This window comes from Suillus fuscotomentosus (genome assembly GCF_016647785.1).
Source record: "Suillus fuscotomentosus strain FC203 chromosome Unknown F5891scaffold_51, whole genome shotgun sequence".
NCBI classification, from domain to species: domain Eukaryota; kingdom Fungi; phylum Basidiomycota; class Agaricomycetes; order Boletales; family Suillaceae; genus Suillus; species Suillus fuscotomentosus.
In genome coordinates this window covers 309,789-333,610 of record NW_024539563.1, presented here as the reverse complement: position 1 = coordinate 333,610, position 23,822 = coordinate 309,789, and the positions used below count along the sequence as shown (strand labels likewise).

Below are 23,822 nucleotides of genomic sequence, written 5' to 3'. Positions count from 1 at the left end.
GACCGAACGCCGCCGCTACTTCAGATCTCACAGCTAGTCCCTCATTGGTAGATCATGGTGTTATGTTGCATGTGGTTGCACATATCAAATACGGAGAATGTGCGTTTTAGGCTATCATGTACTAACTTATCTCAGGTCAGCGCGCCCAACCTTTCTGGAACACAGGCTCCGCCTAGCTACACCACAGTCATCAAACTACACGGTCGGCGGTCTACAAGGAGTCAACATACGTTATCAAACTGCAGGGTCGACGGTCTGACAAATGTCAATATAAGTTTGCTTGACATCGTCGAATATCCAGGCCCAGGTCAGAGTTCAGTCTACTCATTATTTTTCTGACGAGACTGTTTTTAGTTCCGGTTAAGTTATTCAAGCTATCCGAGCACCATCCCAACATGAACATGAACATTAATAGTTCATATCTCATTCGCAGCCTAGCTAGAAGACCAGGCAGGGGCTCGGGTACCTTGCTTTCATGAGGATTAGCTCGAAGACGCCATGATCCGCAGTGTCATGGTGTTGGATCTAGGGCTTATCTGATCGGTACCCAACTTCAAACCGTTCGATAAGTAGGTGTCTTCCGAGGTCGGAGCCACAGCGGTCAAGATTGTCCATTGTGCACGTCAAATCAATGCGTCGAGAATGCGGCCTTCGAACTTATTGTCAATATTACTCCAGTGTCAGCACAATGGCGAGAATATGCCGTTGCTTGACTTTACGACTTCAGTAACAGCTGTTGTTGACATCATTTTTATGATGATAAAATCCTTTTGAAAACCATTCGACGCATGCTGTTTTTCGCCACACATTAGCGCCGAATAGCCTACCAAGTCCTATGTGCTAGTCAATCTCGACATCGCCGCTTGACACGCCGTCACTCATAGCAGGAGATCACCTTTAACACCGATGTCATCTATACATCGTCGCGGGAGCCTCAGGGGTACACTAGCCTCATGTCGGATCTCCGAGTCTTCCCTCATATGTAAGACTATACTCTGAAGAAAACAAGGTCTTCTATCTCCAGCTTTCACGGGGCAGTTTGACAGTCAGTCTGGTTCTGTGAACTGTCAATGTCGCACAAGACTAATTTTAACTCCGATATTCCAGGACAAGATGCTCAAGCTCAATCGCGGAGGCACTCAGGGGTATTTCGACTCAAGCTTTCTCATGTCGTATCTCTTCCCCAATGATATCTGTCGGGTTTGAAATCCCTTTCGTCATCGGACTTGATCCTGGAAAAATTTATACTGAGGTCGATTATACTGTGCTGTGCCCCTTACAATGTCTGACTAGCTAGTCGATGACTAGTTGACTACTGGTCTCAGTTCGGCGGCATTTGGCTTCGTCATGACTGCGGCAGAATGCCGCCATCTACTGTGCCCGGAGAATCTCCAAAGCGCTAGCATCACCCGCCAACCATAACAGAAGAGCACCCGAATTTCGAAAGGGATCGTCGCGTGCAACACTATCAAAATGTCGTACCCTGGATGCCATAACACCTCAGTAGATTGGCTCCACAGCGCGCCCGTAGCGCCTAGCTGACATTTCTGTCCCATAGGACGCTACTACAACAAATACTGCGGCACCGCCAGCCTAAGCGTTTCAAGTAACCGTGATCTTGTCGATCTCGGACCTTGACTCTGTGCGTTCATAAGCTGTAGGCTATGATCAACGATACAAGCGCATATCATATTATTAGCGCAGCTACGGTAGTCAATTAATTATCGACGCTCCTACTCGGTTTACCTATAGCCAATATCTTAATTGTGACATCCGTACGATATGTGGGGCTGAGTTTCATCGACATAGCCTGTCCTCGCAAGTCGCCGCGGGCTTTATGCTGCGACGCCCGCGATGGTCAAATATCCAAGTAAATTCCCAGTCTGTATGTACAGTAGTGATGTGGCAGCAACGCCACACGGATCGCGATTGTGCCTCGAAACAATGTTATCCGCCCAGACAGGGCTGTGTAAACTAGCACGCTATTTCGAAATTCTCCGTGTTGCGGAACGAGTCAACGGCGCTCACGCACACAGGTATGATCCAAGATGGCGTGTTTTCCATCTTGCGAAGAAGAGGGAAGTTCGTTTAGTCAAGTCGCGTCTTCGTCGGGGCAGTGTAAAAGCCGAGGGTATCCCGGGGTGGTTCGTTTTGAACTTTGAACTTTGCCAGGCTGTTTGATCGGACGAGGCAGTGTTCATGATTAGCGCTAGTCAACAAGTAGGCGTGTACAGCCCCGCATCTGTCTTGTCACTAAAATGAAAAAAATTCTGAAGTTCGTGCTCGATGGAATTATAGTTCCGGTCACACAGCACCCGGTGGACATCGCCATAATGAAGAGCTCGAACGAGTTTGATCGTTGAAATTTTTAGTTCCATTGTATAAATATACGACATGATGATCAGACCGACAACCGCCGTATCTAGGATGACTACGCTACAAGGATGAGGATCACGGGGACAAATAATAAAGGTAGAGCGGGGGCAGGCAGACTACAATGATACTTAGGTACGATGACTAGCATACGAAGGTGCATCAATAACATCATAAATGACAAGACGAAAAAGCGAAAAGGGTAGTATAGCAAAATCTTTGGTCAAGCGAGAATCCGCAGGAGCGTCCCAGGAATATGGTAAGCAGTCTTGGTGTTGAAATGTATGGGATGTAGATTAGACATATCAAGTCAGTTATTAGAGGGGGCTGCCGCGTATCGAGATGGCGAGGATGGAGGAGCATTATACCATGACACTCATGCTGGTCCACCCATTTTCCTCCGTCTTGGGTACAGGGCCATGGTCACTCTCTTGCTTTGCAGCATCGAGAATTCGTTGACAGTCAGCACCGCCCTCAGAACGCACTAAAGGAAATTCGATAAGCAATGTGTCATGCATGAAGAAGACACAGCACTTACAATGTCTGTTCAGGGCATCCATTCGTGCAAAGGTCTTATTACAGCCATCGCACGTGAACGGGCGATAATTCGAATGAAGCTGTTCGTGTCGCTTGCAATCGTGCTGCCTTGCGAACCCTTTGCCGCATCCCGGCCATTTGCACTGGAATGGCCGCTCTTCATTGTGTGAACGCATATGACCTTAAATAGACACGTCAATATCACTTGCATGAGCCGATATTAAATTTAATTACCTTTCAGATTGAAACTCCTCGTAAACGTGCTGCCACACCCAGGCACTGGGCACAGGAAGTTGGCATCCTGCTTGCGGCGCCGGTGACTGGCCCCAGCCGTGCGCTCACTGGTCACAGTTTGCTTTGTGACAGAGATCTGGTTCGCCATGGTTTGGGCAGGGTCTGGGCGAAGCATAGATGGACGTCCAGCGAGGGAGACATTGGGTAGATCGTCGTATCGTACACGCGGGCTGGCTGATGGACTGGGATACGGGCTTGGGCGGTTAGATGATAGTCCACTCCAGCTGCCGTCGTTCCCACCGCGTGAGCCCGAGGATGCCCGACGGTTGTGCATGCGAATGGATTGCACGGTCTCTTGTGGGTAGAGATACTGACGGTTAATGAGATCCGTGTGGGATGAGGGAGGGAAGAGGAGGGGAGAGGAATGAGAGATGTCTTCAGAACGTGAGAGGCGGTTGTGGGTTGGGCGCGAGCCGCTGTCAGATTTGGACCTGCGCAGCGCTATGGCATCGGGAGTGAGATAGTTCATGTTGGATGGAGTGTTGGGATTCCCAAAGTTGAACTGCTGCTGCTGGGTATGAGAAGAGTTGTTGAACGATGTCTGGTTAACACTGGTGCTGGAGGGATGCTGCGATTGATGTTGGTGCTGCGGAAGGACGTCGCTGAGGTTGACGGTGCCGTTGTCGTCAATAGCAGAACTGTTAAGAGCTCTGAGTTGTTCGTGGGTCATGAGAGAAGAGTCCCAGAATGTTGGACGTAAAGAAGATGAAGTGTCGGATTTACTACGAATGCGGGGGTTAGTACCCGGGAACAAGAAGCTGGTATTTGTAGGATCAGGATGGGGACCGAGAGTGGACAGCCCCTGTGTATGAGAAGAGTGGCTGTGCGGGTATTGCTGTGTTCCCTGTTGTGACACCCCGAGTAATTGAGATCCCTCGGTATGTTGAATTTGTTGCTGATCCCAAGGGGGGGTCGCAGCCTGTTGCTGTGGCGCATTTTGCGTTGATCCTGTACGGACGTAAGACGCAAACAAAAATATAAAAGGCAAATTATGAATTCCCGAAATAAACAAGAATCATCACGGAGTCAACTTGCCTTGATGGAGAGTTTTCAGGGTAGATTGAAAAGGGACTGCTTGTGAAGCCGCTCCCCCGCCACTTATGGGGGTAGCAGGAACAATGTGCAATTGAGGGCCGCTGGAGGTAAAACCACCATCACCGTCCGGAGCGTTGATCATTGGAGGATCCTGAGGGAATAATGAACGGGCTGCTGGACTGCTATCAGGAATTAAAAGTTGAGGGGGAGACTGGGGTTTTCTTGGGGGAGACATTGGACGATCGCCGGGAAGATTATGAAGCTGCCAATGGGGGGATTCAAAATGAAGATTTTCGAATGAATGAGCCATATCGAGACGTGGGGATGACGTGGGAATTTGAGGGTTTGAAGATACTGAAGAAGCACGACTGCGCGGTTCATCCCCTCCACCGTTGCTAGATGGAGAACTATGATCGAAAGCATTTGGAGGACGGTTATCGAATGGAGCGCGAGATACGGAGAGTGAATTGTGATCAACTTCAGGGAGGTATTCGCTTTGAAACATGAGCAAACCAGAAGAATTTGGTGGATCATACTCGGAGGGGTCATATTCGTCGCGAGAAGCTACATTGTTTGCATCTCTGTCAAAGAGACCACCAAAAGCCTCTGGACCATCTGGATCATAACTGAGTTCTGAATGACCAGAGTAGGGAGAGTTTTGATAGGATCCATTGTATGAGGGAGTATGGGGGAATGGAGGAGATAGATGGCCGAACTCGTAAGATTCAAAAGGAGAATTTGCTGCTAGGTTCAAAGGCTTGTTTGACGGACTGTTAGAGCGGTAATCGAGGTCGTTGAGATATTGGTTTGACTCTGAACGAAGTAGCGCCATCTGCTGTGAATGGTGTGGTGGTAGGGGATAAATTGAAGTGAAGAATGATAGATCGGGATAACCGATTTGCTGTGCAGTAAAGACGCTGACTGTTTGTTTAAAAAGACAGCAAAATATAATAACAAGATGAAGAAGGGATGAGGATAGGAATAAGAAAGATATTGACGCTTGTCAGAGGGGGAAGGTAGAGGTTTTGTGAGAATTCCAATAGATTTATTATTGGCATCAATAGTGCCTGTCTTTTTAACCTCCGCTATACATGTATATCCGGCCGGGGTAGTTATCCATAAATGGACAAACTGTTGCCGATGGGTACGTCGGCTTCATCCTGGATCCGGCCGAAGTTGCCGTAATAATTTGGAATTTATTGTTTATTTTCGGCAATATCCTTGACCAACTGAACTGATAAGCGTTCCACTGAAGCCTACACCGACGAAGGCGGCCCCCCTCCATGGGCTCCTTCAGAATTCTCCATTTAATCCCCATCATGTCACAATTCATCGACTCGGGAATTCCCGATTGGTTCATTCTGCATCTGCTTCATCAGGTTTGCGTTGCCGTCGCATCTTCTCTTACCTCTCTCGTTACCTATTCTCCATCTATCTCGCCAAGTCGCTCTCAAGATGCCGATCAACTCGGTAATCATTAGCTTGTCCGCGCATGATAGTGCACCATTGCATGACCGTTCATCCTCCCCAAAAATTACATAAATGGCATACTAGGCACATCGAGCATGTGCAACCTGACATTCATATCGTCATTGAATAAATCTTTCTTTGATGCGCTTTACGTATGCTGTCGACTCACGTCCCGTCGAATCCGAAACGATGGAATACCTCTTGATTTTGATATATCGCGGTATTCATACCAAAATCAAAGTCAATCAGTCATCCATTCCCAACCCCGAACTTACTACTAAATTAGGGGGCCTGGAACTTCGTTGGACTTTGGCGAAATTCCGATAGCTGACAATGCAATGTGTCTAATCCTTACATGGGTTCCTCCCTCCAACATCTACCTTGAAATCATCAGTCCACCAGCCCAGGATGACCCTCCCAGTCACCGATTCCCACTACTATCACAGCCTAGCATCGCAAAGTCATTCTCCCTGTCGATCCTCCCCAAAAACTCCTTTTTCAGCCGTTGTCGGTTTGCAACCACATGGTCCTCGCCGTGGCAATGCCCCATATTATGAAATCTGCCATCGACGCTATCCATCCTTTTTGATCGAGCTACCCGCGAAAGTTACGCTCCCTCTCAACCTCCGTTCCTGAATGCTTCTCCCGCAGCGCTCATCCAAACTTGATGCGGTATGTCAAAGCATCTATAGAGTCCGCAGCGCACCATCTTACAACTCGTTTCTCTCGTTTCATACGCATGCTAAATCTCTTTCGGATACCACGATACTCGGGGGTTTACACGGCACTCCCGATCGACGAGGTGAACGTGCACGGTCGTCGGAATGGAAAACTAGCAAATGCGGCTGCGGCATTGGGATCCCTGGCCTGGCTGCACGTTATGCATAGCCCCGTTCTATGACCCAAATGAGAAGCGGCCTAGTTTAATGAAATTCCTGTATATATACAGCAGTGTGTGGTATGCCCTGATCAGTATTGTATCGATGCACCGCCCCTTTCATCAACGATCGCGAGAACATCAGAGAACTTATGATCAGTTCGACACAATATCACTGCAAATAGGAATTTCTTTGTAGTGTACATCACGCGACCCAATTTCCGAGATACAATCTGATGCATCCACCATGTTTTGTGAGGCAGTGCGCCCATGTCGCTTAAGTGGTAGGATCGACAAACAAAGCATTCTCTACCGTTCTCCTGCGTAGCTGGGGTCATCCTGTCAAAAATGCGGACCTTGCCGCAATCAACAAGCAGGCCTTCGATCCCCGACGGTTATCGAGGATGATGGTTGCACAGGACAAGCCAAGTAGGCCAATTTACACAAACGGCCGGGAAGGACATCCGCTCCATCGTTACGCTCCATCATTGCTAATCAAGCAGTCATTCCGATTCTACAAAACTAGTGTACGGGTATCTCAGCCCATGGCGACTCCCTCCTCGCAACCACCAGCGGTCACCCGGTACGATGTGTAATTCGTAGTGTGCGAGCATTTAATGGAACTTATCGGTGGTGCCCTGAAACGTGCCTTGCGAGAATGTTGGCCACGCGTCGTTTCTTCAAGGGTAACCCTCATTCATTTCGTGTTTCTGCATTCTGGACATGCTCGGTACACCGCATGTGGTGCGCATTGTTATTTCGAACGTAGAACACGAGGAAAATCGATGCTGCCGCCCGACGTTGCTGTGCACGCTGTAAGACGCTGTGCGAACCTCCAATTAGCGCCGGACCGGGATTTAAAAATGGTGCCGCAGGGGGGGTCGTTCTAGGTGAGAACGTAAGTTTTTGTGGCTTTCGAAGGAGAAGGCACACCTTCTATAATAAGAATACTTGACCTGAACCATGGTCACCGTTCCGCTGATGGTGGAACCTCGGTACTGAGAAAACCCCAGATTCCGAACAATAAACGGGCAAGTTGAGTCAGCCTGGCGCAAGTCTGACTTGAGATATGCTGACAGGTCAAGAGTCAGCCGTGCGACGCGTAAGCCAGAACTGACTCGAAAATGTTGCCAAGAACTAGTGGCATTCAGCGACACAGCCTTGATCAGAGATGGCACCTTGCCGCATCAGTGGAATAAACTTTGATTGAGGGCGTTCATTCGTTGCTGCGAATGCGACCATCGTTGAGTTACGGCTCCTGGCTTGTGGGAAAGAGTACGTGGCACAGGAATACCAGAGGCTGGTCCCCGAACCAACTTCAAGCCTGCGACCAAAATTATCTTTGTGGAACCGCCATCGTTTCACATTATCGGTGCCGCTAAAGCGAAGGTTCCCGGCACTAGACCTTTCACACTGAAAGATAATAATAGTACTGACATCACTGGCCAGATTGACCGCTGTGTTACGACGCTCCATCGTTGCGATGTTGCAATGAGGCGTAAGTCCTTCCGCCCCTGGAGATAGGAGATGCAGGCGGATGCGAATGCAGAAATGATGAGACTACCGACGGAAAGAAGACGACTCGGATCAATTAAAAGATTTTCAGGAGAATCCCCCTTGCATTGCGCTAGTGGGCGCCACCATTTTATTGCCTAGGGCGTCCGCAACAATTGCGCGTTTTCTCCATACGTCCACATCCATGGTCGGTACGGCGGCATATCGCGAGGTGTAGGGAACCAAAAGCTCGAAGGAGCGCAGGGACGGATCATGATGCAGCGATCCAGATCCCCAGAGATGTAGATTTTCCGAAATTACAAACGTCACTGTGAGAACAGTGAGAAGCTGAGCAAATGACGATCAACTGGGGTGTAAGTCATTGTTCCTGGCCGGGAATTTAGACTGTTAAATTAACCCGAACTTCTCCTGAGCGCTGAAAAGACCCTCTGTAATCACGAATTTGCGCTCGTCGTGATTAAACAAAGCATATTCCGTTCGCATGGGTCCATGAAGAGCGGTCGAACGGCGTCGAGCGAAATTTTCAGATAGAAGTCCAAAAAATTGCCGAAATCGTCTACCGACGATATGTCAATGTCATTTTTGAGCTAGTCCAGGACGACATGAACAGGCGCATTCCCCCCACCACAGCCACTGCTGGGCCGCTTGTAGTGGATAAGCATAAGGTTGACAGAAGGAGCGATTAACGCGCGTACCGCATGGACTCCATCATTGTGCTCGCGGGAAGCCTAGCTGTCTGAAAAACAGAGGCAATCACCGAGCTTGACACTCCACTCCACTAGCCTCGAGCAGATCGTCGTAACACAAATTCAGAGTCCTCAGGTTCCATGTTCCTAGACCATGTTGAGAAGGCGACATTAGGTGTAGGCCTGCGTGCGATGCTACGGCATGATCAATAACCGTCGACGCGTAACCACGAATTTCACTAGTAGGACCGAAGAGTTGCATGTTTAGTAAACATATAATGATCTGACAGGCTACAGCTTCTACCTTATGAATGATGCTGATGCGGAGTATCTGTTCGAGTGAACTAGCAGCTGGGGCAGTGAATCAATTTCCCTCAGAGTTTGGCGAGTCGACACACGATCGAATCGCATCATTCATGAACGGATGATGATGATGGATGGATGGATTGGCAATTTCATCAAATTCATTCATTGACAGTTTTCCACTTTCGACTACACTAGGGTTAGGGTTAGGACAGCAAACCAGCAAAGAAAAGGCCCACCCAGCCAGAGTGGCCGTGGTGGGACAGGAAAATATTGAGACAGTGCATGAGCCGAAGCTCACACAAACTGAAGGCACCCTCTGAGGACAAGGTCGCCGTGCTATGAAAGGTCCCAACAGCCCAAGAACCCGAGACATGAAGAGGTCCGTGCCATCAAGGTAAGTATGAGGAATTAGATTCGCGAGTGGTCGACCTTTATACTAGGCGGCTGATTGCGCACGGACCATCGGGTGGTATTGGCCGAGGGTATATTGTTTAGCGAGCACCATTGGGACAGAAGAGGCAAGCACTTCGGCGGTTTGCGTGATTTGAACTTCGATCGCAAGCCCGGTGGCGGCGCTGAGCGCTGAGCAAAATAAAACGGCCCAGCATCATGGAATTTAAACTCATCGGCGGCGAGCCAGTATGCACGTATCGTTGTCCTAGTGGTGTTGCTAACTTATTCTGGAGTACTCAGAGCAGGTGCTACCAGTATCACAGCTAACACAGCCTAATTCAAGTTCGCCGTCGAAATTGTGAAAAGCATGGTACCTATCTCAGAATAACCAACAGTGGTGAGTAACCGACTTGGATTGTCGCATTCAGGAATAAGCCCTCAGAACTATTATCCAGGATAGATTTTTCAGTTACGTGGTGGTGTGCTGCGCGAGTGCGATTGGCTAGACGTCGGTCGTGTCAAGGATCACAGGGATGCCGCATGCTCCCTCCTCGGAGCCGGTAGCTGTCTCGTCCAATACTGATATAAGGGTTGATGTTCGTGAGTATGCAATGTCTCAACGGGTGACATATTTCAACTCACTAACACTACATAACTTCTCGCGCTTACCGCTCGGTTGCCCTCTCACAAATGAAGGGGAATGAATTTACACAACTTGGGACAAGGACCGTCATCTATTTTTTCGCAGACGAACTGCGGTATGTAAGTGTTTGATAATGATGCATGCACCTCCGATCATAGTGAGAGAGTTGATCCTTCGTCACAGGCACGATTTCAAATATCAAGTCCCTAAGGTCGCAAATAGAGCTGAGTGCCTTGATGAGACATGCGTTGAGCGGTATGAATTATTGGTTAGCCGTTGGCTCTGGCGCAGAGGCTTGCTCGATATATCGTGTTCTTTTGGAGCGGCGTTACGTACTTATTTCCTCCCACTCCTGGCCTGGACTTCTCCTGTCATCGAGCATATTCGTGTTCACAAAATAGTCATCTGTCCGAGACTCCCGTGGACGCTGGATACTCGATGGATCTGGACTGTGAACGAGACTGACGAGTACATTCATGATCAACTTCGCTTCGACTTTTTCCCACATTTGAAAGGGACCTTTTTGCAACCTTTTCTTCCTTTGTTTAATTGGGCCGCCATAGATGTCTCTGCACTACTAATACTTCTCATGCTTCTTGTGTCAGGATCAGTGAAAGGCTTGAAACAATGGTCGTAAGTCATGCTTGGCGTCCTTGAATGTTTTGACTTACATGTTTTTGGGTCGGCCGCTCTGAGAAACAAAATGTAATCATACCTAGACGCATCGATTTCATGCTTTGTTGCTCGCAACAAAGTGCTTTACATGATCGCGGATGATCCAGACTGACGTATAAAGTCAAATGTAGTTCCCCTTGCTCCGACACACATCTCTGCGGTCTCTACTCGTTCACGATGATCCCATTCACATCGGCGTGTCTAGCGACCGCATTCGACTGTAGCGTTGGCTACAATTGCACTTCGGAGAACCATTTTGATATCGCTACAATGGATGAAGAGCTGGCATCATTCAAGTTCCCGAACAACGTAAGCTAGACAATCTGTGTATGAACGATGTCCTTATGTTTCGCAGCTTTACGATGCTGTGGCTCATGCCTGGGATTCACGTAATTGCCCACATACTCAGGGTTTTGGTCAGAAACGACCATGTTATCTCGCCAGTGCGATGGAAAGTTCACCTTCCGATATGGGAGTAACATGGGACAGGCCTGGTTATCGTCCTTGTCGTTCATCTTACGAGGAGAGATGTGGTGCTGTGTCTGTGAGACCAAGTGAGGTAAACTCCCTGCGCCCCTGCACTCCGCCTCTGGACTGCGAGGATTTTCAAGCGTTCCGATCGCATCGTAGACGTGATAGCGCAGTTTATGACAGACCATTTGTCACCCAATGTGACGATCATCCATCTGATGTCGATGATGACTGCGGTTATTCGACAGACGGTACAATGTCATGGCAGCTGCATAGCGTCACACAGGATTCACCGATGCCTTCGGCTTCTTCTCCTCTCGGTTCTGTGTCATGGTCCGACAGTTCTGAGGATGGCTATACTTCTTCTACCCCCGATGACGGTTATGATGAAATTAATGTTCCCCATCCATGTACTCCAGCTTCTTCGAATGTCAGGGTTCCGGGCACCCCGACTGCGGTCACAAAGAAGAGACGAAATGCATCAGCTCCGCCCAGAGATAGCACCAAAAGGCAAAAATGCCTCAGAGACGAGCGAAAAGCTACAACTCGCAAGCGGTGTTCCTCGTCCGATACTTTCACGCCCACTTACAAAACCGATGACTCTGAATATGAATCATCGACATCGGTCAAAGAAAGAAGTCTCGCTGGACCCAAACAGACCTTATTTCCCTGTTTACTCGACGGCTGCAGGCAGGTCTGTCACAGTGCCACCGATCTTGCACGCCATCGGCAGTGTCTTAGACATCGTGCTCCTGAATATTCATGCTTGGGTTGCCGACACCCGTTCACTCGTCCTGATGCTTTGAAGAGGCATCTTCATGGAAAGCATGCCTGCAAACAGGCGCATCGAGCGGCTCGGGTTGCTAGCAAGGCTTAGAGGATTTTTTATTGTCTTCGCAGTCCTATCGGCCACCAATTGCATTAGAGGTCCTTCCTCGATCTCCGGTGTCATCTTGGTCCGAAAGTGCGGTGAGCACGTCAACAGTGTCGATGGGAACACGCAAGAGTTCATTGTCAATGAGTTTGTCGTCGGGGTTTCATTATTGCACGTGGATTCAATGATTCGGTCTTTACTGCGCATTATTACATCAAGAAGTAAAGCTAGATAACTGATACATAAGCTAGCCCTTCATTTTACAGATGGGCTGTGGAAATACATACAAAGATTCATGTAACTGCCGCAATACTCTACGTTCATATAATAAGAGGATCATCATACCCTTGTGAATTTGAAGTCCGAAGGGAATGACCCCGCGCGGACGCTTCCTCCAACCTCAACTCCTCTGAGACATCCTTGGGACTATTTGTCGGAAGGGTATCGGCGGCTTTAAGCTCTTCAACGGAAACGGCGCGACGCTTCCCAAGGAAGATCCAGCCCAAAGGCGCATCTTCCAACGAGCGAAGGATGATATCTCTCTCGAAGAGATATTTGATGTCTTCCAGTGGATACCCAGTCGTCTCGGGTATGAAGATATATACCCATGCTGCCATTATAAGTGAAGCAACGCCGAACAGGAGGTAAGTCCCATAGGTTATGCGATCTAGCAGGATGGGCGTGATCTGGGCGATGACGTAGGTAAACAGCCAGGTAATCGCAGCTGCGAGGGACATGGCGGCCATACGGAGATGGCCTGGTGCAACTTCAGAGCCGAGGACAAAGGGAGTAAAGCCCCAGCCTAAGCAAAAGAAGACGCCGTATAGATATATGGCGACGATGGAAACGTACGTCGCTGGCACAACGTCCTGGTGGGGGTGAATACCAGCGTACCCGCCAAGCCATAACATCATCGAGCCCTGCGCTAGACCACCATAGATCAGGCTTCTCTTCCGACCCCAACTTTCGATGACGAAGGCAAGAGTCATGCATGTGACGACGAATTTTATGACACCGTATATGCCAGTGGCAAATAACGCTGAAGAAGTAGATGAGAAACCGAGGCCGGCAAATATTTGGGGAGCATAGTAATTAATTGCATTCGTGCCGGACCACTGCTGGAAGAAGGTGGCGATAGAAGCGATGATGCAACGCAGAAATATGATTTTTGATTCTCCCATCTTGCGGAATTGTGTGAGTAGCGGTAGTCTGTGCTTCCCGATGAAATCAGCGCGAATCTCGCCAAGAGTCAGCACGACAGAAACATCGTCCTGATCTTTCCTCGCAATATATGCGAGAGCTGCAGCTGCTTCATCGTAATGTCCGCGTTCCACAAGCCAACGGGGAGACTCGGGTTGGAAAAGCATAAAAACCACCAAGAGCGCCCCAGGTATAATCTGGACGATAAAGGGCAATCGCCATTGCATTTGTCCTGGTGAGATATTAAGAGAAACACTGTAGTTGACCCAAACTATACACCATCAATCAGTAAATTGTCATATGTCTGGAAGTGACACCCACAAGCCAGCATATTTCCCAATCCCACCGAAACTTCGATGCAACCAGTGCATCGACCACGTATGGCTCTCGGGGCACATTCGGATACGTATGCCGGCACCAAAGCTGACATCAAACCCACTCCCATGCCGCCAAAGAAACGGGAGAAATACAAAACTTTCAATCCAACAGCCGAGGACGTTCCAATTCCAGCTGTTGACTGGATGATGCTTCCGATGAGGTAGATGACTCCCGAAGCTATTAAAGCAGGCTTTCTCCCAAATCGGCTTGCAAAGTAGCTCGAAAATAATGCTCCAAAGCTAAATATATGAGTCTAATTGAGGTGAGCAACTGCACTGCACTCACAATCCGCCCGCTTGCAGGACCGAAACTATATTAGCGCTCAAGCTGGCGCGTGCAGAGGCTGATTCCGATAGCAGACCGAAATATTCTTGAAATGATGGCAATGTGATCACCCCACCTATAAGACCAATTTCCCAACCGAAGCAGACGTATCCCGTGGTCGCTGAGAACGCAAGCAAGTAGGCATTGCGATACTGAATGATATCCCGGAGCTCCCCTTTCAAAGTCGTGGCCATGATCATAGAGCAGAGAGCGTATATGACGTGAACAGGAGGGTGAGCGTATCTCCTTAAAGGAGAGCGAGCAATGTCTGCATCTTATAGTGTGATGGTCGTCGTAAGTGGATCTCAACTTTGGACTAGCAAACCCCATTTGGACACTGGCGTACCGCGCGCGTCATTAAATTCATCACTGACTAGTTTGAAAAGCGATATTCCTCGAGAAGGTTGCCACTGGCAGCAGCCAGCATCCAATGACTTGTACTAGCTGATTTAGTCGCATGATAGTGAGGAGCAACTGTCGTCTTCCTGTACGGAAAAATAGGTAGTTGCGAAGGACCAGAACCTATGAGGCTTAGCTTCAAATCTTCGACACATGATGCATTGATGCATTGATGGGCCCGCCCTGAACAAATTAATCGGATGCGGATACAAGCGTGAACTAGAACGAATGCAGCACGACATCACGTAATACGCCACATGTATAAATGCACCAACAAACAAACTTACCGATAACAAGTAAGAACGATCACGAGTTCTTCTTTGCAGCATGCCCACTCGACGGACTCAGAACTGGGGCTCCATATTAATCATCGCCTCGTCACATTCCTCTGATCTGAATAATATAATTCGGTGCCGCAGGTCCGTGTTTCCTTACCCTCAAACCTGGACCAGGATTATAGGTTCACCAATGGATCGGTCAGATATGGTTCTGTTCGAGTTCGAACTGGTTCCAGACCCATTGCCTCACCAAAATAGAAATTTCTACAGCTCGAGCTGCCGCAGCCCTAAATGATCACCTCTTTATCACAAACAGAGTCTTCTGCCCATCGTCTCCTCTCTGCAGCCCCCTTGTCAGCTCTCCGTGCCTCTGTACGTTCGTTCCTTTTGCATTTGCCTCTCACGATCTGAATACGCCAAAATTCTCGGGAAGCAATGTTGCACGCCGTTTCGTATCTGTAATTCCCACATCCAAAAATACTCGTTTGCAGGGCACCGAGGGGTCTTGTGCGGGCAATTAATGTGGCTCAGGATGGGACACCGGGGAACATTTATCTGATATGTTGAATGTCAGATACGGGTGTATCATACTAATACAATATGAGAATGTGCCTTCCACCATACAAAAATAAATGCAAGGAATTCTTCAGCTCAGCTTGAGGTAAGGAGGTTTTCGAAATTGCCTTAGGCTTGGTGCGTGTTGTGGATTTGGTGGAGTTATTTGAGTCCGCTTTACGTTTCGGTGCGAAGGCAAAACTAACTAGTGTTTGCTGTGCACTGAATGTGGAAGCAGGTCTAAAGCCAGGTACTGCTGGCGATGGTGATGGAGGAAGTAACGAGAGGTGTAGCGGGAAGCTTTTGTGTTATCATCCGAGACACATTAGCTTAGACATCGTGCAGAATTTCGCCTTCTGGCTCTTATCATTTCGAGTGTAGGACGCCTAAATTTGGGTGGGTCTATAGATCGGGAGACATGGGATCTTTCCGACATCTGAAAAAGGATATCCACTTTTCTTCCACAACTTGAAGCACATGTGCAGCGCCGCAGCCAAACTACGCGTGACCAGCATCATCGTTAATAATATCTCAGGTCCGATATACCATACCTTGTGTAGTCCAGAGTAAGACCGGCCCAAACAAATTTCGAAGGCTACTGGCAGTATATCCGCCCGTGGAGGTGATACGTACAACCTAATAGGTCGGTTCCCATGATGAGTACTTGCAGTAGATATCATGAGTTTGAGGGACCATGCTGAGATTCTGACTTCAGTGATGTCGATGACTATCGTACATACCTATGAAGAATCGTGAAATTGGACCCAGTCCTGTGTATCGGTTTTATCCACACATGATAGACTCGAAACTCTCTCCAAGTTTTAGGCAAGTACGATCAATGCGTGCTGCATATTAAGGGACCCATTTCACCGGTTGTTCATCCACCCTCGGGAAAGTGCAGCTCTGGTCTAGCAGGTAGGTAAGTGATAGGCTAATATGTCAAACCTTGCCTTCTGAGTGCAGACAATGTCGACGTACTAGTTCAAAGTCGGTGTTAGCATTAGTGAGCAGCGCGGCCAGATCGACGTTTCACTTGACCATAATTAGATTGACCACAATCATTCGTCAGGGGCACCGCCCTTACCGGGTTCCTGTACCATTAGCCTCTCGAAAGGGATGTAGTTTCCGACAAACGCGCGCGGAGAAAGTTACGTAGGTAACCATCCCAGGCCGAATACGAAGAACGTGTCCATACATCTACGGAAAGCATCATGATTCGTTCGTTCCATAGAAACTCACAAGACACATAGGAGACTCACAGAACTTTCACCGATACCCATGAAAAAGCGACGACCGCTCACATGATTGGGAAGATGTGCACTAATCTATATGTGAACATGCTCACGGTCACCGTGTCGTTCTCTCATCGAAGGGACTAGTGAAGCAGTGCAGTGAGCAAATGACCTAGTTACCTGTACTCCGGGACTAGCTGAGTGCGCTCTGGTGTGCTCTCGCTTGTGAAAGCTTTCGAACGTTTCCTTTCGTCGCATGTTGGTTTCATGTGAGTTATAGCTACTAACGCGGCCCGCATACATGCAAGTTCACACGCTCACCTTAATAAAGCTGGTAAGATCGAATGATCAGTCTATCATCACACCACCATTACTTAGACCTTCGAAACACCTGATCTCCCAAAATGCCTGGCACAGAGAGCGCGTTCCCAATTGATCTCAAGAAGTACAGAAAGTCAGTGTTGACTTCTTGTCGCAGTAAATCAGGACTATCTGCTTAATCGGGGATGCGATAAGATTGACGCTTGACCCCTCCAAGCCCCAGTTGACTGCAGAACAGAAATCGACTCTTCTGCACAACATCCAGCTTCTCCGTGATGCTCTCGTGCTCTTCACCGCAACAGGTGCTGCTCGGGGAGTGAGCGGGCACACTGGTTTGTGGCTTTGATCTCCGATAGCTTGCTTCTCGCTTACCGTTCGCACCAGGTGGAGCTTATGACACCATTCCGGAGGTGTGCATTCTCCTCAGCTTGTTTGAGGCATCGGAGAAGTACCTCCCCATCGTCTTCGATGAAGCAGGTATACAAATGATTATATGCGTCTTTTGGACTTGACCTAACAATATACTAAGGTCACCGTGTCGCAACTCAATACCTTCTCGCTGCTCTCGATGGGCACATTCCCCCTGAGCATCTCCTTCATTACCGTGAAGCCAATTCAAAGTTACCTGGTCACCCCGAACTGGGTTTGACACCTGGTGTCAAGTTCTCCTCCGGCCGTCTTGGTCACATGTGGCCCATGGTGAACGGTGTCGCAATGGCAAACAAGGAAAAAGTTGTCTTCTGTCTGGGTTCCGATGGTTCCCAACAGGAAGGTAACGATGCCGAGGCTGCCAGATTGGCTGTTGCGCAGAACTTGAACGTTAAATTGTTGATCGATGACAATGACGTCACTATCGCCGGACACCCATCTCAGTACCTGAAGGGCTACGATGTCAGTAAGACTCTTGAGGGTCACGGTCTCAAGGTCTACACAGTTCAGGGTGAAGACATCGACGCCCTATGGGCCGCTGTCGCCGCGGTTGTTACCTACGATGGTCCTGCTGCTGGTAAGCCTGTCGACTTCCCAGCGTAACTTGAGTTTTAATCATGATTCCAGTCGTCGCCAAGCGTCTTATGGCGCCGGGTGTTGCTGACATTGAGGGTAGCACTCATGGGCACGATGTTATTCCCGTGAAGGCCGCCGTAAAATACCTCACCGCACGGGGATACCCCGCTTCAGTGTCGGAGGATATCCTCAACAACATCAAGCCTACGAGCGTGCCGTACTTATACATCGGCTCCACCAAGGAGGTTGGCGCAAACCGTGTTGTATTTGGTGAAGCTGTCAACTTGGTGCTGGACAAGCTTAGCAAGGAGGAGGCTACCGAGAAAGTCATGGTGATCGACAGTGAGTTCGATAAATTTACTAGGAACTTAGCTCATTCCAAAAAAAGGTGATCTTGAGGGCTCCACTGGTCTCAAGGTTATCCACCAAAAGCACCCTGAGGTATTCGTTCCATCAGGTATCATGGAACGTGGAAACTTCTCCACAGCCGCTGGTTTCGGCTTCGACGCGAACAAGTTTGGTGTCTTCTCGACGTTCTCCGCTTTCCTTGAGATGGTTATCTCTGAGGTCACCATGGCCCGCCTGAACAACTGCAATGTTCTTAGTCACTTCTCGCACTCTGGTGTTGATGAGGTGCGTAATTATCGATGTTAGGTCTGAGGCTTGGGCTCACTCTGCGTTAGATGGCCGACAACACCTGCCACTTTGGTGTCAACTCCTTCTTCGCTGACAATGGTCTCTCTGATGTTCAGTCGTGGCTGTACTTCCCTGCCGACCCATTGCAGATGGTGGCTGTCATCCAGCGGGTCTTCTTCGAGCGTGGCCTGCGCTTCGTTTTCTCCACCCGTTCGAAGGTGCCTTACATCCTCAAGGAGGACGGTACCAAATTCTTCGGTGACGGCTACAAGTTCGTGCCTGGCAAGGATGAGACGATCGTGGATGGCAAAGCTGGATATGTTGTCTCTTTCGGTGAGATGCTGTACCGCTCGTGGGATGCTGTCCTGCGCTGCCGCCAGGAGGGTCTGGATGTTGGTTTGATCAACAAGCCTACGCTCAACCTGGTCGATGAACAAACGCTTAGGAAGATCGGTTCAAGCCCCTTCGTACTGGTCGTTGAGTCACTGAACCAGAAGACTGGGGTACGTATCCGTTCGCGTGCGGTAGATTCACACTAACGTGTGTTTCAGCTTGGTTCGAAGATGGGTACTTGGCTTATCGAGCGCCAGCTCACACCCAAGTATGGCTACATGGGTACGACCAAGGAGGGCTGTGGTGGTTTGTCCGAGCAAATTCCTCATCAAAACCTTGACCCTCAATGTTCGTCTTATTCTTGAATTTGATGCTGACTGATATTAATTGTGGCTTTCCTATAGCGATCATTATGAAGATCAAGCGACTGTCTAACTAGACATATTATAGAGAAGGCCTCTTTCCAAAAACACAATATTATTGTAATGCAATTCATATTACAGTTTGTACTGTTACCTTGTAGTATAACGATGCCGTAGGGAATACAAATTCTTGATCGTGTTAGTTAACACCTATGGAGAAATATATCAGTAATTTTCAAATGAACATTCAAATGATAAGCCAGAGAGCCGAAGTGTGGGTGGGCGATTCATCGACTTCCAGTATTTAGTGAGAAATGTCTGCGCAAACTTAGTCTTGAATATACTGTCACTCAAATAAATACCACGACAGATCCTCGACTAAATTTCTCCTCCATGCAGAACACACCGCAAGCATTTCCCTACACAGTACTGCTGGTTTGTACATGTACGTGCTCCTGAAAAAAAATCGAACTTATGCTAGTTTCTGCGTCGGGTTCGGCCACAAGCTTGGCGTAATATTCTCGAACGCTAAGGATGAGGCGTGGTCCCAACACATACATCTGCACGCTCAAGAAAATTTGACAAGCATTATTGAGGCTGTCGGTTCTCATAGAATTTGAATTCTATAAAAATGATGAGCAGTGGTTACACGCAGATGTCAGCGACAGGTCGGCGCACCTCGAGCTCTGGAGAGAAAGTAACTAGCTTGAAGCAAGAGACGCCAACAAAGCTAGCACGTACGCAATTTGAGAACGCAGAGATGAGCATATTCACATTACAAGCTCACCTCGCAAAATAAAGCACGTGGGATTGTACCAGCACTCTGAAACAGTCCCTGATGGTCAATCCTGTCAATGGGCCGAGTCGTCGCAGGTCACGGAGGTGTTTCACAGCAATCCAGAATGAAAGACACAGTGCGAGGACCTCCCAAACAGTGTAGAGCACCCAAAGCATTGAAATAAGAAGCTGGACGTCCCTCTTAAATCTATAATCGCATATATATGTGCCAGAGAGTATCAGCTCCTCTGGTGATGGTCCAATGAGCCGTGTTCCCCAAGTCAAAAGTAGGCTTACCCGTTACAGTATACTTGAGTGCTATTGCCATGAGTACTCCCCAGGCGATGGTTATAGCCAGGAAGATAATAAGAAGGGAGATAAGCATCATTCTAGATCCCTGATACATGGCATGTAACCGAGCAATCATGATGACTTGTATCATGTTTCAGTCGAGTCAATATCACTGAGGTATTGCAGCTGGTCAACTCACCACCCAGCATGACAGCTACGACCACATCCGTCCAATTCAATGCGTAGTTCATAATGTTGCCTGAAACACCCAATTAGTGACCATACGAGGATCAAACACTCCGACTCACACCTATTGAGTCATTATGTTGAGCCAAGTTGAATGGTCAGAATCTCACTCACCCCTACAAATATACAAGTTAGTGGATTCATTGGATGAAAATAAAATCGGTTGAGGAATACTGACTGCATCTGTGTTCGAGACCAATGGTATATGTACTGTGTTCCGCCTGTCAGAAGAATCGAACACGGTACACATTGAGACATACGCAGAACGTTGATGCTGATCATGAGAGATGGGTTATTGTTATTGGTACAGTACCAACTTGTTGGCTTCAAAAACATACACAGAATATGGTATTCCAACATAGCGTATCTAGACCATTTTGGAGTCAGCACAACTGCCAATCATGCCACAGTATGACATAAGGTACGAACAACCAGATACAGCACAGTCATGAGAGACCAGCGTTGCTTCTGCCCCAAATTCATTGTATTCTGTTGCTTTTCTCCTAATATGTGACTGTCACTCACCCAGATCAGTTCAATCTACGACACCATACTTAGCGAGTTGGCTGCTCAGGGAATAACATCGACCTACCTCTCGTCCAAGTGTAAGTACTGGAAATCTCATGAGAATGTTAGCAGTTCTCAAACACTGTCCTGCTCACCCCAATCGTATACCATCAAGACGCCTGCAGCGACTGCGAAGCCGCAAGTCAACGTTAATTCGAGACATCACCAACTAAGTAATACGACGAACCTATCAAATAGCTCAAATAAACATTTGAATTGATTATCGGCCACGAAGCGGGATCATTTGAGACCAGTGTCATATTCGAGGGATGGGTGTGAGCGAGCGAGGGATGTTGAAGGTTATAACGGATCTAGTCTTCGTACTAGATATACTGCTGTTCAGCGCTCAGCGCTCAGAGCTCAGCGTTGCACTAGTGCTCGTATCGCCAAATCGGCATGACGATGACGTATATCGCCTGCCTCTGAGTGACCGAGCCCGGGGAGTCAAGGCCTTGGAGTTAGTATTGTGATGTGACGTCAAACAAATATGTTCCGGAAGTCCTGGGTATCGATTGAATATTTTAATTTCCAGCTACTACGTACCAATCTACCGATTTCTGGATGTGTACGAATGGCGGAAAGTGCATGGATGAATTTGAATGTGACTCACGTCTCGAACCTCGCTATTGTCGTCGGTGGTGTACATTGTCCAAGTTCCGGGCCGACATCCGCATTTTTCTATTTGGTTTTGTGTACTATCACGACATTTGTTGTTATGACGTTTTACTCGGGCGTTTTGGAGTTCGTGGCATAAGTACAGCTATGTAGCACTCAGCGCTCAGCGCTCAGCGTTCAGAGCAGCAGCAATCGCAGTGGACTGAATAGATAGTAGAATCATGTCCTGAGCGGGAGGAAGACTGGAAATATTCTAGAGAGCCGAAGTGGGGGCGGGCGATTCATCGACTTCCAGTATTAAGTTAGCGAGAAATGTCTACGCAAACCTAGTCTTAAATATACTGTAACTTAAATAAACACTACGACAGATCCTCGACCAAATTTCTCCTCCATGCAGAACACTCGGCAAGCATTTCCCTACACAGTACTGCTGGTCTGCACATGTACGTGCTCCTGAAAGAAAATCGAACTTATGCTAGTTTCTGCGTCGGATTCGGCCACAAGCTTGGCGTAATATTCTCGAACGCTAAGGATGAGGCGTGGTCCCAGCACAAACATCTGCACGCTCAAGAAAATTTGACAGGCACTATCGAGTATGTCGGTTCTTATAGAATTTGAATTCTACAGAAATCATTAGTGGTTGCACGCAGATGTCAGCGACAGGTCGGCGCACCTTGGACTCTGGAGAAAAAGTAACCAACTGGAAGCAAGAGACACCAACAAAGCTAGCACGTATGGAATTTAAGCATGCAAAGATGAGCACATTAATCACATTACAAGCTTACCTCGCAAAATAAAGCACGTGAGATTTTACCAGCACTCTGAAACAGTCCCTGATGGTCAATCCTGTCAATGGGCCGAGTCGTCGCAGGTCACGGAAGTGTTTCACAGCAATCCAGAATGAAAGACACAGTGCGAGGACCTCCCAAACGGTGCAGAGCACCCAAAGCATTGAAATAAGAAGCTGGACGTCACCCTGAAAGCTATACTCGCACATATATGTACCAGAGAGTATCAGCTCCTCTGGTGTTGGTCCAATGAGCCGTGTTCTTCAAGTCAACAAGTAAAGCTTACCCTTTACAGTATACTTGAGTGATATTGCCACGAGTACTCCCCAGGCGATAGTCATAGCCAGGAAGATAATAAGAAGGAAGATAAGCATCATTCTAGATTTCTGATACATGGCATGTAACCGAGCAATCATGATGACTTGCATCATGTTTTAGTTGAGTCAATATCACTGAGGTATTGCAGCCAACTCACCGCCCAGCATGGTAGCTACGACCACATCCGTCCCATTCAATGCGTAGATCATAATGTTGCCTGAAACACCCAATTAGTGACCATACGAGGATCAAACACTCCGACTCACACCTATTGAGTCATTATGTTGAGCCAAGTTGAATGGTCAGAATCTCACTCACCCCTACAAATATACAAGTTAGTGGATTCATTGGATGAAAATAAAATCGGTTGAGGAATACTGACTGCATCTGTGTTCGAGACCAATGGTATATGTACTGTGTTCCGCCGGTCAGAAGAATCGAACACGGTACACATTGAGACATACGCAGAACGTTGATGCTGATCATGAGAGATGGGTTATTGGTACAGTACCAACTTGTTGGCTTCAAAAACATACACAGAATATGGTATTCCAACATAGCGTATCTAGAACATTTTGCAGTCAGCACAACTGCCAATCATGCCATAGTATGACATAAGGTACGAACAACCAGATACAGCACAGTCATGAGAGACCAGCGTTGTCTCTGCCCCAAATTCATTGTATTCTGTTGCAGTTCCCCTGATGCGACTCTGTCACTCACCCAGATCAATTCAATCTATGACACCATACTTAGCGAGTTGGCTGCTCAGGGAATAACATCGACTTACCTCTCGTCCAAGTGTAAGTACTGGAAACATCATGAGAATGTTAGCAGTTCTCACACACTGTTCTGCTCACCCCAATCGTATACCACCACGACGCCTGCGGCGACTGCGAAGCCGCAAGTCAACGTTAGTTCGAGACATCATCAACTAATACGACGAACCCATCAAATAGCTTAAATAAACATTTGAATTGATTATCGGCCACGAAGCGGGATCATTTGAGACCAGTGTCATATTCGAGGGATAGGTGCGAGCTAGTGA

The 23,822-nt window shown here is 48.1% G+C and overlaps 7 protein-coding genes across 7 annotated transcripts; 2 read left to right on the top strand and 5 right to left on the bottom strand.

Moving 5' to 3' along the window:
- Positions 1-2,735: 2,735 nt before the first annotated feature.
- On the bottom strand, positions 2,736-3,319 carry F5891DRAFT_958005 (uncharacterized protein; the record flags this gene model as incomplete). Its single annotated transcript, XM_041375527.1, has 2 exons — positions 2,736-3,091; positions 3,145-3,319. 2 exons carry the CDS (start codon positions 3,317-3,319, stop codon positions 2,736-2,738), a joined length of 531 nt encoding a protein of 176 aa, XP_041222504.1.
- A 370-nt stretch (positions 3,320-3,689) lies between these two features.
- F5891DRAFT_570414 (uncharacterized protein) lies at positions 3,690-5,301 on the bottom strand. The gene is made up of 2 exons (XM_041372318.1): positions 4,240-5,301; positions 3,690-4,175 (listed from the first exon to the last, which is right to left on the bottom strand). The coding sequence occupies exons 1-2, from the start codon at positions 5,069-5,071 to the stop codon at positions 3,871-3,873; spliced, it is 1,137 nt and encodes a 378-aa protein (XP_041222503.1). The 5' UTR covers positions 5,072-5,301; the 3' UTR covers positions 3,690-3,870.
- Positions 5,302-7,101: 1,800 nt separating this feature from the next.
- F5891DRAFT_570359 (uncharacterized protein) lies at positions 7,102-8,517 on the bottom strand. Its single transcript, XM_041372317.1, has 3 exons — positions 7,770-8,517; positions 7,520-7,723; positions 7,102-7,472 (listed from the first exon to the last, which is right to left on the bottom strand). The coding sequence occupies exons 1-3, from the start codon at positions 8,060-8,062 to the stop codon at positions 7,280-7,282; spliced, it is 690 nt and encodes a 229-aa protein (XP_041222502.1). The 5' UTR covers positions 8,063-8,517; the 3' UTR covers positions 7,102-7,279.
- Positions 8,518-8,542: 25 nt separating this feature from the next.
- F5891DRAFT_570283 (uncharacterized protein) lies at positions 8,543-9,887 on the bottom strand. The gene is made up of 3 exons (XM_041372316.1): positions 9,186-9,887; positions 9,092-9,131; positions 8,543-9,026 (listed from the first exon to the last, which is right to left on the bottom strand). Exons 1-3 carry the CDS (start codon positions 9,464-9,466, stop codon positions 9,024-9,026), a joined length of 324 nt encoding a protein of 107 aa, XP_041222501.1. The 5' UTR covers positions 9,467-9,887; the 3' UTR covers positions 8,543-9,023.
- Positions 9,888-10,841: 954 nt separating this feature from the next.
- F5891DRAFT_569942 (uncharacterized protein) lies at positions 10,842-12,311 on the top strand. The gene is made up of 2 exons (XM_041372314.1): positions 10,842-11,113; positions 11,160-12,311. The coding sequence occupies exons 1-2, from the start codon at positions 10,982-10,984 to the stop codon at positions 12,150-12,152; spliced, it is 1,125 nt and encodes a 374-aa protein (XP_041222500.1). The 5' UTR covers positions 10,842-10,981; the 3' UTR covers positions 12,153-12,311.
- Positions 12,311-14,393, bottom strand: F5891DRAFT_570081 (general substrate transporter). The gene is made up of 3 exons (XM_041372315.1): positions 14,013-14,393; positions 13,671-13,966; positions 12,311-13,620 (listed from the first exon to the last, which is right to left on the bottom strand). Exons 1-3 carry the CDS (start codon positions 14,249-14,251, stop codon positions 12,470-12,472), a joined length of 1,686 nt encoding a protein of 561 aa, XP_041222499.1. The 5' UTR covers positions 14,252-14,393; the 3' UTR covers positions 12,311-12,469.
- Positions 14,394-16,874: 2,481 nt separating this feature from the next.
- F5891DRAFT_1051738 (thiamine diphosphate-binding protein) lies at positions 16,875-19,237 on the top strand. The gene is made up of 8 exons (XM_041362509.1): positions 16,875-16,969; positions 17,032-17,168; positions 17,221-17,313; positions 17,366-17,842; positions 17,893-18,183; positions 18,230-18,474; positions 18,525-18,980; positions 19,029-19,237. Exons 1-8 carry the CDS (start codon positions 16,920-16,922, stop codon positions 19,173-19,175), a joined length of 1,896 nt encoding a protein of 631 aa, XP_041222498.1. The 5' UTR covers positions 16,875-16,919; the 3' UTR covers positions 19,176-19,237.
- The last annotated feature ends 4,585 nt before the right edge of the window (positions 19,238-23,822 follow it).